The sequence below is a fragment of the Thamnophis sirtalis genome, unplaced genomic scaffold (genome assembly GCF_051295495.1).
Source record: "Thamnophis sirtalis isolate CommonGarterSnake01/CBP01778 unplaced genomic scaffold, rThaSir2_p1.2 scaffold_6, whole genome shotgun sequence".
Lineage (NCBI taxonomy): Eukaryota > Metazoa > Chordata > Lepidosauria > Squamata > Natricidae > Thamnophis > Thamnophis sirtalis.
This window is the reverse complement of record NW_028261386.1, coordinates 9,186,311-9,201,398: the sequence shown is the minus strand read 5'-3', so window position 1 is coordinate 9,201,398 and position 15,088 is coordinate 9,186,311. Positions and strand designations below refer to the sequence as shown.

The 15,088-nt window shown below is 41.5% G+C and overlaps 1 protein-coding gene across 1 annotated transcript in view; it reads right to left on the bottom strand.

Moving 5' to 3' along the window:
* Nucleotides 1-15,088, bottom strand: part of WSCD1 (WSC domain sialate O sulfotransferase 1) — an 86,503-nt gene that overhangs the window by 6,139 nt on the left and 65,276 nt on the right. The window contains exons 6-7 of the mRNA XM_087717190.1: nucleotides 5,857-6,034; nucleotides 1,338-1,502 (exon numbers count right to left, since the gene is read on the bottom strand). Coding sequence (XP_087573316.1) covers nucleotides 1,338-1,502; nucleotides 5,857-6,034 — 343 coding nt within the window. The remainder of the gene's footprint in view (nucleotides 1-1,337; nucleotides 1,503-5,856; nucleotides 6,035-15,088) is intronic.

Genomic DNA, 15,088 nt, shown 5'->3' with positions numbered 1-15,088 from the left:
AAATGCAAGTAGAAAAATAGGGACCACCGTTGGCGGGAAGGCAACAGCGTTCCGTGCGCCTTCGGCATTTACTCATGTCAGCCACATGACCACAGGGACGTCTTTGGACAATGCTCTTTGGCTTTGAAATGTGAAAGCACCGCCCCCTAGAATTGGGAACGACTAGCACATATGTGTGAGGGGAACCTTGACCTTTACCTTTAACTCACCACAGGCCAGATAAAAGCAACCTTGTCTTTAATATGATTCATTAATACAGCCATTCTTACTCCAGGCTCAGATATGGATTAAAATTTTTCTTCTTTTTTTTTTTATAATGCTTGATTGGATTGATTGGATGGTTTTTAACTCCATTTAAGGGTTATTTTCTTTCTTTCTTAAGCTTGGAATATAAAGAAGATAATAAGAAGGATTATAAAGAGGGTTGTAACAACAGGAGGAAAAGCACTGCCACTTAGAGGCTGGAGGCTGGATACATTGTTTTTTCTTCTTTCTCTTTGATCACTTGAGATTCAAGGTTCTTTCAGTTTGTTTACTGAGAGTGATAATAGGAAGAGCACAAGTTGTTTATACAGGTGCTTTTGGGAGTTGTATCACTAGCTTTTGGAGGAAAGACAACATTTTGACTTGAAAGATAATAAATGAACCTGTTTGAAGTTTATTAAAATAGCCTTGAATCCTATAGTGGCAGTGCCTGTAAAATTGGAACAATGGCGCAGCAGGAAAAAGAAACTGTAACATTGCAAATGATGTTTGAAATTCAAAATCTATTAGTTGTGACAGAGAGAATCGAAAAGAGATTGGAGAATATGGAATACAAAACAGAAAAATTTGATGGAAAAACTGAGGATGTTTATCAAATGAAGAATGTGGAGGACAGCATTCAAAAAAATGGAAGAAAAAAATGAGCAAAAAGATAAGAAATCTGTGGATACTGACAACAAAGTGAGTGTGGTTGGTAATGGCAAAAGCGGAATATGGAAAGGAGAGATAGAACTCTACCCCAGACTTCAAAGCACAGAAGAAGAAGAAAGTGTAGGCCGAGGTGGCGCAGTGGTTAGGGTGCAGTACTGCAGGCCACTTCAGCTGACTGTTATCTGCAGTTCAGCGGTTCTAATCTCACCGGCTCAAGGTGACTCAGCCTTCCATCCTTCTGAGGTGGGTAAAATGAGGACCCGGACTGTTGTTGGGGGTGATATGTTGACTCTGTAAACCACTTAGAGAGGGCTGAAAGCAGTATATAAGTCTAACTGCTATTGCTATTGCTATCCATTGACTTCCAATAGATTGCCTGCTTTTAATCCACAGCTTCAGTCTAGCGAAGAGTCAACACATACCTTTATTGTACAGAGTTCCATCAAAGTAATAGCTCCCTGTGTAGACTCCTGTGGCATGCTCTATCAAATGGCGAACCCACGTATTTCCTGCTCCTGGGAAGCTCGACAAAGCAACAAGGGCTTTTGATTTGGTAGGGAGAAAATTCCGGTCAATACAACGGGTATCTGCAAGCAAACATAGAAGACATATTTGACCACAGTCAAATCAATAACTGCCCCTCCCATTACTTCTTAAGTTGCTTCCACCACCCCCTAATACTTTATTTTTATTTATTTATTTATGTTGTCAAGTATGTATTAGATAACAGATATAAATATAAACATGATTATGAATACATGAAATGGATACGAATAAAAGGGAACATTAGGACAGGGACAGTAAGCACGTTGGTGTGCTTATGCACGCCCCTTACAGACCTCTTAGGAAAGGGGTGAGGTTGACTGTAGACAGTCTAAGGTTGAAGTTTTGGGGGTTTGGGGAAGAAACCACAGAGTCAGGTAGAGCATTCCAGGCATTGACCACTCTGTTGCTGAAGTCTCATTTTCTGCAATCGAGTTTGGAGCGGTTAACCTTGAGTTGTATCTATTGTGTCCTTATGTATTGTTGTAGCTGAAGTTGAAGTAGTCATTGACAGGTAGGACATTGTAGAAGTTATTTTATGTACTATGCTTCGGTCAGACTGAAGGCAGCATATTTTTAAGATGTCTAAGCCCAAAATTTCACGCCTGGTGGCATAAGGTATTCTGTTGCGAGCAGAGGAGTGGAGGACTCTTCTCGTGAAATATCTTGGACTCGTTCGATTGTATTAATGTCCGATATGCAGTGCGGGTTCCAGACAAAATGTCATTAAATAACAGAATGACAGAGCTGGAAGGAATTATGGAGGTCATCTAGTCTAACTCTATACACAAGCAGAAAACAACTATATCTTTTCAGACCAATGGTTATCCAATCTCTGTTTTAAAAACCTCCAGTGCTGGCACACCCACAACTTCTGAAAGCAAGCCTTTCCACAGGTTTATTGTTCTCACTGTCCGGCATTATAAAGTGGTAATAACACTTCACGTGATTTTGATTCTATCTCTCTCTGATTGCAACCTAGGACTGCATTGGCTTTTTTTGGCATCCGCAGCACACTGTTGAGTCATATGTTATCCATTAGGACTTCAAGGTCCCTTTTGCAGGTACTACTGTTGAGCCAGGTACTTGTGCATTTGGGTTTGTGGAGCCCAATTGCTGTCTTGAGATGCTGGATGAACCAAGCCAATATGTTAAGATGTGGTGTGTGTGTGTGTGTGTGTGTGTGTGTGTGTGTGTGTGTGTGTGTGTGTGTGTAGCATGCTATGTAAAGATAGCAGTTATGTGGTATAAAACCAGGTTAAATGCATTGCGTGAACCCAATTGGACTCTATAGGAAGTATTGTTTATTTTTAAAATGTTGACATTTATTTATATCTATTTACTATTTAGTAAATTTATAGCCTATCTTTCTTCAGGGGAATTGGCTTCCTTCCTTCCTTCCTTCCTTCCTTCCTTCCTTCCTTCCTTCCTTCCTTCCTTCCTTCCTTCCTTCCTTCCTTCCTCTCTCTCTTTCTGTCTCTCTCTTTTTCTTTTTCTCTGTCTCTCTCTCTCTTTCTCTGTCTCTCTCTGTCTCTCTCTCTCTTTCTTTCTCTCTCCCTCTCTTTCTCTGTCTCTATCTGTCTCTCTCTCTTTCTCTCTCTCTCTCTTTCATTCTCTCTCTCTCTTTCATTCTCTTTCTGTCTCTTTCTTTCTCTCTTTCTCTGTCTCTCTCTGTCTCTTTCTTTTTCTCTCTGTCTCTCTCTTTCTCTCTCTCTCTCTTTCTCTGTATCTCTGTCTGTCTCTCTGTCTGTCTCTCTCTCTCTCTCTCTCCATGATTTTTATTCTACTTGAGCCACCCAGAGTCACATGACAGCAAGATGGGTGGCCTATAAATCTCATAAATAAATAAATCATTTTGTTTCCGGGCTATTGGTCAAAGGGGCAGACGGCTGACATAACAATGGGAAAACTGGAATTTAAAAATCTTGGATTTTTTTTTTAAACAAAAGCAGTTGGAGATCTTTTTACAGATAAATGTGTTCACACCTGGACACACAGGGACTTACAGACTCTGGTTTATCTTTCCCTGCAAATGGCTTCCAGGCAACATTAAAGAAGATGAACATTGATAAGACACAGTTTCAAGGGGAAATGCTCAGAAGTTCTGAAACCATGAAATGAATGCAGTTCAACCAGAAAAAAAAAACAGTTCTGAAAACTGCATTAAAAACACAGAACAGGATGGAATACAGGATGAGCGATTATTTACTTATTAGATTTAGACTCTGCGTTTCCTCCAGAAGTTTGTCATGGGAAAAAACTAAAACCTTTTTTTCTTCAATGTTAAGCCCATAATTGTCAGGCATAAAGAACCGAACACGACACAATGAATGGATTGGAGAGAAATATTTATTGTTGCTCGCCTACAGACAGGAATCTTGCCAGACTAAAGCACACACTGCATAACTACTGCATAAATACTGCAAAGTTCTAGGAAGGATCTCCCTTCAGCCTCTTCCTCCTGACAAGGGAGTCATCTGTTTCATTTTCCACCTCTCCCCAATGCCAGATTCCATCACGACTTCACAAAGATAGTTGAGCTAAGAGAGGGAGAGACTGTCCCTATGTCATCCAATTTGACCTTTCTCTATCTCATGTCAGATTTGAAACTGGGTCCTCTGGTCCCTTTCAGTGTAGTAACTGCTACAACAGAGCAATTTCAATTCTGCCTCACTCTACCTTACCACATAGGCCCTTGGATACTTTTATAGTGGTATGTTAAATTGTACCCTAAAAAGAGGGTAGGACCCCTAGAAACAAACCATTCCTAACCATAAGGAGGTGAACATGATGAAATGTGTAGTGATGTCCACAATGCAAGGTCCACCTTTTTCTATTTGTGTTGCATATCTATCTATCTATCTATCTATCTATCTATCTATCTATCTATCTATCTATCTATCTATCTATCTCTTTATCATCCATCATCAAATCTATCTAGATCTATCTATCTATCTATCTATCTATCTATCTATCTATCTATCTATCTATCTATCTATCTATCTATTTATCTATCTATTTATCTACCTCTTTATCATCCATCATCAAATCTATCTATCTATCATCTATCTATCTATCTATCTATCTATCTATCTATCTATCTATCTATCTATCTATCTATCTATCTATCTATCTATCATCTATCTATCTCTTTATCATCCATCATCAAATCTATCTAGATCTATCTATCTATCTATCTATCTATCTATCTATCTATCTATCTATCTATCTATCTATCTATCTATCTATCTATCATCTATCTATCTATCATCTATCTATCTAACTATCTATCATCAACTACTTAACTTTCTCTTATATCTATCTATCTATCTATCTATCTATCTATCTATCTATCTATCTATCTATCTATCTATCTATCTATCTATCTATCCATCCATCCATCCATCCATCCATCCATCCATCCATCCATCTATCCATCTAATCTATCTCTCTATCTCTATCATCCATCATCAAATCTATCTAGATCTATCTATCTATCTATCTGTCTGTCTGTCTGTCTGTCTGTCTGTCTATCTATCTATCTATCTATCTATCTATCTATCTATCTATCTATCTATCTATCTATCTATCTATCATCTATCTATCATCTATCTATCTATCTATCTATCTATCTATCTATCTTCTCTCTCTCTCTCTCTCTCTCTCTCTCTCTCTCTCTCTCTCTCTCTCTCTCTCTCTCTCTCTCTCTCTCTCTATCTATCTATCTATCTATCATCTATCTATCCCTGTGTGTCTGCAAGAGTGGCAATAAGGGGAAATGACAAAAGTCAGGCAATCTCCAGAACTTTATTTCATGCAATTATCCTGCCAGGATGACCATTGGTGACAATTCTGGAAGCTGAAATGTGGAAGTGTTAGTCTAGATCAATGCTTCCCAACCTTAGCCATTTTAAGATGTATGGACTTCAAATCCCAGAATGACAATAGCAATAGCACTTAGTCTTATATACTGCTCCACAGTGCTTTACTGCATTCTCTGGATGGTTTATAATGTTAATATATTGCCCCCAATGATCTGGGTCCTCAATTTACCACCTCAGAAGGGTACAAGGCTGAATCTACCTTGATCCGGTCAGGATCAAACTGCTGGCAGAGGGCAAAGTTAGCCTGCAGTACTGCATTCTAATCACTGTGCCACTACAGCTCTTATTTAATGACATATTTCTTATTTAAGAACTTCAACAATGCTGACATACATCTCAAAATGGTTATGGTTGGGAAACATTGTTCTAGCATGTTTTTGAAACAAATCAAATTTCTGTCTTCCTTCCTCCATCCCTGGGTGTTTGTCTGTATGTGTATTTACTATATAAATATTAATATGATGATAGATGATATGAGTATGAGCAATGTAGGTCTCAATGCACTCTCTCCTACCTTGGACTGGAGTCTGATAAACAAAGCGATGGTCTCCTGCATTTAAAACTTCTGCCGTCGTGTTGACATTTTCAAGCCTGCTGCAAAACGATCTGTCAGAACCATTATGCAGTGGGAAATTAATTGTTGCAAACCCACAATGGCATTGAGGCCTTCTAATAACCGCCAAAGGGAATTCCTAATCAGGAAGAAAGTGAAGAAAATCAGGCTGTCATCCATAGTGGTAAACATCAGTAGATATTAACTACTTTAAAAAAAAAGTATTTATCCAACGTATATAGCCACCTGTGTCACCACTATGCAACTCTGAGCAGCATTCAATCATCAAGTAAAACCACAAAATAAAAACAATCATTATAAAAATATAGACAATAATCATTTAAATCATTGAAAAATAAGTAGGCAAACCATAAACAAAGAATTACAGTTACCACATATTCAGTGGTGAAATTCAATTTTTTTTACTACCAGTTCTGTGGGCATGGATTGGTGGGTGTGGTGTGGCTTGGTAGGCATGGCAGGGGAAGGATACTGCAAAATCTCCATTCCCTCCCCACTCCAGGGAAAGGATACTACAAAATCACTATTCCCACTCCACTCCAGGGAAAGGATACTGCAAAATCTCTATTCCCACTCTACTCCAGGGGAAGGATACTGCAAAATCTCTATTCCCACCCACTCCAGGGGAAGGATACTGCAAATTCTCTATTCCTACTCCGCTCTAGGGAAGGATACTGCAAAATCTCTATCCCCACTCCACTCCAGGGGAAGGATACTGCAAAATCTCTATTCCCACCCATTCCAGGGGAAGGATACTGCAAAATCTCTATTCCTACTCCACTCCAGGGGAAGGATACTGCAAAATCTCTATTCCCACCCACTCCAGGGGAAGAATACTGCAAAATCCCCATTCCCTCCCTACTCCAGGGGAAGGATACTGCAAAATCTATATTCCCTCCCCACTCCAGAGGAAGGATACTGCAAAATCTCTATTCCTATTCCACTCCAGGGGAAGGATACTGCAAAATCTCAAATCCCAGTCACTCCAGGGGAAGGATACTGCAAAATCCCCATTCCCTCCCCACTCCAGGGGAAGGATACTGCAAAATCTCTATTCTCACCCCACTCCCCAAAATAAACGACTGCAACACAGCAGCAGCCATAAGGTGACCATGCTCGCCGCTGCCTGCACCTCGAAAATAAGACCAAGTACATATGGGGGGGGGGGGATGACCCTGTCTTATTTTCAGGGAAACACTGTAGAAACAACAGTACTCATATTCTTTTATTCAATCAAAACAGTCAGTTTAGCCTTCTCTGTTAACTCCGTCAACTTTGACAGCCATTTGTCCATGGTGGGAATCGATCCGTCCTTCCAATATAACCCAGATCCTGAGGGACCTTCCGAATATTAGCAAGGATGAAGCTATCCTAATGAATGAAATTAAGTTCTCCACTCTTTTCAACTTCATTTTCAATATATTGGGGGCCTTTTGAGATAGATGGTGTCAGATGAAGAGGATTAATGAGACTGTCTGTTGGGATATTGAATTTAGTAGCTGGAACATTAACCTGTATAGGAGGCCAGAACACACAGTTGTAGTTGATTAATTAGAGAACGCTGACTGTAGCAATCTACGCTACGATTGTTTGATGTGGGTGTAAAGAGGGAGTTTCCCTTTCCCCCCTCATTTTCTGTGGGTTTGGTATATAGGTAGTGCTCAACTTATGACCACTATTGACTGTCCAAATTTATGTTGCTAAGTGAGACATTTGTTAAGTGAGTTTCCCCCCATTTTACAATTTTTTTTGCCATAGTTGTTAAGTGAACTACTGCAGTTGACCCCGTAATCCCTTGCATCGGGGTGGAATCCGGGCAACTCAATGGAGCTGATGTTTGGTGGTGTTTACTGGCCAGATGTCCTTCCCATCGCCAATGCAGAGTGTATTGTGCCCAGAGAGAGAAATATCTCCCTCTACTTAGCATTGAACTCATAGCCTCCTGATTGTGAGGCGAGAGCTCCACCTCTAGGCCACAGTACCACCCATGTTAGTAACACGGTTTGCCCATAGGGACAGTTTTTCGCACTCCGGAGGCTTCAAGGAAGCTCCTAAAGCCTTGGGGGGGGGGGAGTCCAGGGGGGAGGGGAGGCTGGTTTTGCCCTCCCCAAGCTCCTAGAAAGCCTCTGGTAGCTGCGGAGGGAGAAAAAAAAGTGTACCAAAAGAGAGGGGGAGTGCTGATTGTATGAGCATGTGTGTGGGGGAGAATGCGCACATGCACGCTGGGTTCATGCGCACAGCATTATGGGTGTGGCACACCCATGCACGACTCCCGTGTGCTCCCCCCACTTTTGGCACATGACCCCAAAAAGGTTAGCCATCACTGTTCTAGTCCAACCCCTCTGCCTAGGCAGGAAACTCTACACCACTTCAGACAGATGGCTATCCAACATCTTCTTAAAGACTTCCAGTGTTGGAGAATTCACAACTTCTGGAGGCAAGTTGTTCCACTGGTTAATTGTTCTAACTGTCAGGAAATTTCTCCTCAGTTCTAAGTTGCTTCTCTCCTTGATTAGTTTCCACCTATTGCTTCTTGTTCTACCCTCAGGTGCTTTGGAGAATAGCTGGACTCCCTCTTCTTTGTGGCAACCCCTGAGATATTGGAACACTGCTGTCATGTCTCCCCTGGTCCTTCTTTTCATTACACTAGACATATCCAGTTCCTGCAACCGTTCTTCATATATTTTAGCCTCCAGTCCCCTAATCATCTTTGTTGCTCTTCTCTGCAGTCTTTCTAGAGTCTCCACATCTTTTCTACATCGTGGCGACCAAAACTGAATGCAGTATTCCAAGCGTGGCCTTACCAAGGCATTAGGAAGTGGTATTAACGCGTCACGTGATCTTGATTCTATCCCTGTTTATGCAGCCTAGAACTGTGTTGGCTTTTTTAGCAGCTGCTGCACACTGCTGGCTCATATTTAAATGGTTGTTCACTAGGACTCCAATATCCCTCTCACAGTTACTACTATCGAGCAAGGTACCACATATACTGAACCTGTGCATACTGTTAAGGGTATTTAAATAAATACCTGTGCTAGAGATAAGAAGAATTTTTACTGATCTGCATTTAATGATAGGCGAGGCAATATTAAAGAATGCTGAAATTATCAAACAATTGCACACCTTGCAAATCCTTATAAAATACTCCTCAGGGTTTTACAAAACAGACTTCACGGAATAAGAACTGACAAGGATAAAAGCTGAATTCAGAAAAGGAAAGGATCATATTGCTTAGCATCTGATGGATAATAGAACGAGCAAGGGAATTCAAAAATATGCCTACTTTTGATTGACTATTGGACAGATTACAACTAATTATGCCTGGTGTTTAAAAACATGGATATAACAAACCAGTTCAACAGCTTATTATACAATTTGGATGATGAGCAGGAAATGAATCGTGAATCATAGTAATTAATTTGACCTATAGTTAGAATATAAAAGTGGCAATGAGTGTACCATTGGAAGACCTGGAAAATAAGGTTAGAATAGATCATTAAAGTCTACTTATGTCTGCAATCTTAAACACTCAAAGACCCATTTGAACCCGTTCCCCACAGAAAACACTGGGAGCCACAAAACCTGGGTGGGCATGGCCAGCTCAATCTCACTCTCATCCAGTCACATGGCCACCACCCACAGCCACGCCTACCTAGGGTTTGTGGCTCCGTGTTTTTGTGGAAAATGGGTCTCTCTCTCCCCCTCCCTCTCTCTTGTTTTTCTCTTTCTTCTCTCCCTCTTGCTCCCTCCCTCACTCTCTTTTTTCTTTCCTTTCTTTCTCTCCCCCTCTCTTTTCACACTTTTCCCTCATATTCTCTCCCACCAGCTCTCTCATTTCTGTGTGTCTCACTCTCCCACTTTTCTCTCTCTCATTTGTTTCTCTTTTTTTCCTCTTATTCTCTCCCTCCATCATTTTCTCATTTCTCTCTCCACTTTTCTCACTCTTAATTCTATCTTTCTTTCCCTCCCCCTCTCTCTTTCCCCCCCTCTCTCCCTCTATCTCTGTCTTGTGTGTGTGCAGCGGTGGGTTTCAAATTTTTTTTAGAACCTCTTCTGTAGGTGTGGCCTGCTTTGTGGGTGTGGCTTGCCAGGCATGTGACCGGGTGGGAGTGGCTTGCCCACCATGTGTGGGTTGGAGTGGCTTGCCAGCCATGTGATTGAGTGGGAGTGGCTTGTCAGCCATGTGACTGGGTGGGCATGGCCAACTTGTAAAACGTGATGAAACTCACTTAACAACGCTCTTGCTTAGCAACCAAAATGTTGGTTCAGAAACTCTGGCATTTCAAGCACGCAAATCTTAAAGTTGTCAAGTTACAAGACCCTTGCATACCCAACCTTTTAGGAAAAAAACCCCAGGGGTGTTCAAACTTGACAGCTTTAAGACTTGTGTACTTCAACTCCCAGAATTCCTCCTCCAGTCATGTTGGCTCAGGAACTCTGGCATTGAAGTGTGCAAGTCTTAAAGATGTCAAGTTACAAGACCCTTGCACCCCTAACCCTTTAGGAAAAAAACCCAGGAGTGTTCAAACTTGACAGCTTTAAGACTTGTGTACTTCAACTCCCAGAATTCCTCCTCCAGTCATGTTGTTTCAGGAACTCTGGCATTGAAGTGTGCAAGTCTTAAAGCTGTCAGGTTACAAGACCCTTGCACCCCAATCCTTTAAGAAAAAAAACCCAGGGGTATTCAAACTTGACAGCTTTAAGACTTGTGGACTTCAACTCCCAGAATTCCTCCTCTCACTCTTCATCTTGATGATGTGTGGACGGGTGGGGGGAGGGAGCTGGAACTGGTTCTAAACGGCACGGTAGATTTGTGGAACCTCTTCTATAGAAGAGGTTAGAACTGGAAGGAACCCAGCCCTGTGTGTGTGTGTGTGTGTGTGTGTGTGTGTGTGTGTGTGTGTGTGTGTGTGTGTGTGTTCCCTCTTGAACCGTTTCCAAAAAGAGGCAAGGGTTGATTGTTGGGGCTTTTTTTTTTTGGTGATTTTCTTTCTTCTTTTTGGATGCTTTTTACCATATGACTTAAATAAAGAGTCATTTCAGGCTCTCAGATAAATGAAGCTCTTTCATTGCTGCTGCTTTCGCCACCTCCATGGCCTGCTCAATGCTTTTGCAGCGCCTTGCGCAGCACACTTAAATTTAGCGCACTTCACAATGGGGTAGATGGCGTCCCCTCCTCCTCCTGGAGCCCATTATGATGTGGAGCATCGGCTGCATCTCCCCGAGTGACCGAGGTACGCACAGCACCAAGAAGTGCCAGCCGAAGCACCTGCGAGATGAGAGGCAAGTACAGGGGCACTTCCCTCCCGCTCTGGAATATGGAGCGAGTCTACATCCCTGCCATCGCCCTTACCTTCTCAGGCCACATGAGGAGTGATTGGGAGGGGAGGGCAAGGAGCACGGCCAGCCAGCTGACAGGGAGCCATGGTAGGGGGATGAAAGAGCCACATGTGGCTCAGGAGCCGCATGTGGCCAACACCCAACCTATATGGTCACTAGGAGTCAACAACGACTTCATGGCCCTTAATAATCAGATGATTTAAAATGGAAAAGGAATGTGTCAAGATTGCCTACATTCATTTTTCTTCTGTAATATATGTATGTATGTATGTATGTATGTATGTATGTATGTATGTATGTATGTATGTATATAGTGTCACAACCCCTGGTATGCCCCAATTATGGGATTATCTGTCAATCGGCTCGTCACAAGAGTCCATCACGACAGAAACCCAATATTTTTACTATTGCCTTTGTTATATTTGTGTTATATTTGTGCTGATAAATAAATAAAGGGAGACTAGTATAGATCTATTTCAAGCTATTTAGCTCTCATCAGCTAGCCATACCCTTACTGGGATTTGAACTGGGCTGTATTACATGATAGGCAGATGTATTAACCACTAAGCCACAGGCTGTCCTCCGTTATAAGAGACATCCAGACACAAACCCAATATTTTTACTGTTGCCTTTTTGTTACATTTGTGTTGTATTTGTGCTGATAAATAAATATCATATCATATTTGGGCATACCAGGGGTTGTGACTTTAAATATATACCTTTCTCCCTGGCTCAGCTGATAACGGAGGACAGCCTGTGGCTTAGTGGTTAATACATCTGCCTAACATGTAATACAGCCCAGGTTCAAATCCCAGTAAGGGTATGGCTAGCTGATGAGAGCTAAATAGCTTGAAATAGATCTATACTAGTCTCCCTTTATTTATTTATCAGCACATATACATATATACATACAAATATAACCTCACTGAAAACAATGATTTATGGCTGGTTTTCACACTCACAAGCAGCATCTTCATGCTCACATGATCAAAAATTCAGGTGTTTGGCAACTGGCTTGTATTTATTATGGTTGCAGTTTCCTGAGGTCATGTGGTCCCCTTTTGCAGCCTTCTGACAAACGAAGTCAATGGGGAAGCCAGATTCACTTAGCAACCCGGTTACTAATTTAACAACAAAAATGATTCACTTAACAACTATGACTGGAAAGTTCATAAAATGGGGCAAAAATCATTTAATAATGGTCTTGCTTTCTGAAAGAAATTTTGGGCTTAAGTGTGGTCATAAGTCAAGGACTACCTGTACATATTGTCAAGGCCAGGATTCTCCCAATTGTGGCATAGAGGTGTAAGAGTTACATTATTAGAAACAGTGAACAGAGACAGTGATGGATGTCTTTGAATTGTGGTGCTATCCTTGGACACCAAGAAAAACAAATCATTCAGTGCCAGACAAAGTAAAATCGGATGGCAGTAGTAATAAAGCTAAACTTTAAATACTTTGGGCCCAAATTGTGAAGGAAAAGAGTTATTGGAAAAGATCTTGATAAAAACTGAAAGCAATAGAAAGAGATGCCAAAAGATGGGTGCTACCGTATTTCCTCAAAAATAAGACCTAACTGGAAAATAAGCCCTAGCATGTGTCAGGATTCCAAATAGCACCCAAAATTGAATCAGAGTCCAAGACAAAGTATTGCTCAAAGTTCAAATTTATTAAGAGAGCCATTTTGGCACATCTGGGAAAACCCGAATCTGAAAGCTTCCCGGTTTTTCCCACTTAGTTGAAAGTTCAAGATCTTTCCCCCACACCCACAAGTCCATCACATGGTCCAATCTTCCACTGTCACGCTGGCAGTTCCACCCATCCCGGTCAGGCTCAGAGATGCAGAAGCAAAAGATGACCTTGGCTTTCTAGAAAGGAATTTTGTTTTGGCTACATAGTATGTGACTCCTTACAATCCCCCCTCCCATTTCCCCACAATAGGAAAGGAATAGTAGAATAATAGAAAGTGTGGCCAAAGATCCAAAAGGAATATGGCTGCAGGCCTGACAGCATGATTTTTCAGGATGATCATAAGATAAGCTGCAAAATAAGGCCCAGTTAAGGTGGTCAGCCAGACAGATGCATTTATCACATTTCCCTGAAAATAAGCCCTAATGCAGGAGTGTCAAACTCAAGGCTTGCAGGCTGGATCCAGCCACGGGGTGCTTAGATCTGGCCCTTGGGGCTCCCCTGGAAACAGTGAAGGACCTGCCTGTGGTGCCTCTGCAAGTGAAAATGATGTGGCCAGCTTGTCTTCTGCCAGCAATCCACCTCACACGGTTGTTATTGTGAGGCAAATAAAAGTTAGGAAGCTAGGATGTGTTGAATACATTTGCCATCTTGAGATATTTGTAAAAATAATGCAGGTGGGATACATTTCACCCCCTGTAATCCCTTACATTGGGGTGGAGCTGAGCGGCTGAATGGAGCTGAACATTTACTGGCCGGATAACCTCCCTGACACCTATGCAGAGTTCACAGCAGACAATTACTCATTGAGCCCAGAGAGAGAAATATTTGCCGCTATATACGATCGAACTCACAGCTTCCTGGCTGTGAAGCAAGAACTCCACCTCTAGGCCACCACAACACTCAAAGGTGGGATACAAATTAAATAAAGAAAATGTATGTGAACTTGAAAGGAAGCCCCATAATGCAGTGGGTGTTATGACTGAGAAGGTGTGCCTAGGATCAGGGCATCGGGAATAAATAAGTCTATTCTTTCTCCTATCTATTTCTGCACCAACTCCTATTTCTGCGCCAACTCAAGAAGCTCAAACTGCCCAAGCCGCTGATGATACAGTTCTACAGAGGAATTATTGAGTCTGTCATCTGCACCTCTTTAACTATCTGGTTTGGTTCTGCAACCCAGTAAAACAGACACAGACTTCAGAGGATAATCAGAACTGCAGAAAAAACAATTACTGCCAACCTGCCTTCCGTTGAGGACCTGTACACTGCACGAGTCAAAAAGAGGACCGTGAAAATAACTACAGACCCCTCACATCCTGGACATAAATTGTTTCAACTCCTACCCTCCAAGCAACACTATAGAGCACTGCACACCAAGACAACTAGACACAAGAACAGTTTTTCCCCAAACACCATCACTCTGCTAAACAAATAATTCCCTCACCACTGTCAAACCATTCACTAAGGCTGCATTACTATCACTATTAGTCTTCTCATTGTTCCTATCACCCATCTCCTCCCACTTATGAATGCATGACTGTAACTTTGTTGTTTGTATCCTCACAATTTATATTGATATTGTTTCCTGATTGATTATTTGTACCCTATGGCTACCATTAAGTGTCGTACCTTATGATTCTTGACAAATGTATCTTGTCTTTTTATGTACACTGAGAACTTATGCACCAAAGACATATTCCTTGTGTGTCCGTTCACACTTGGCCAATAAAGAATTCTCTTCTCTTCTATTCTATTCCATTCTGTATTTTATTGTTGTATTCCATTCCATCCCATCCCATCCCATCCCATCCCATCTATTCTATGCAAAACAGAAGGCTAGTTCAAAGCAGGCAACAGCTATCAACTACCCTAAATGTGTCTGATGAAAAGGATCCAATGCTATTCTCCTAAAGAGAACTTTCTCGGTAATGATCCCCTCCTAATGAGGTAATTTATGGAGAGTCCCTAAGGCTTTTTTTTCCTAATGTTCCATCAGCATGACAAGGCATTAAATAGTTGTCAACATAATTGGGTTCAAACTGTCCCCTTCTGACTTTCCCTTTAGGTTAAAATCATGGCGGGGGAGAAAACTGTGGCTCTCATTAGTCCATTTTAACAGGATAGAAATAAATTCAGTTTG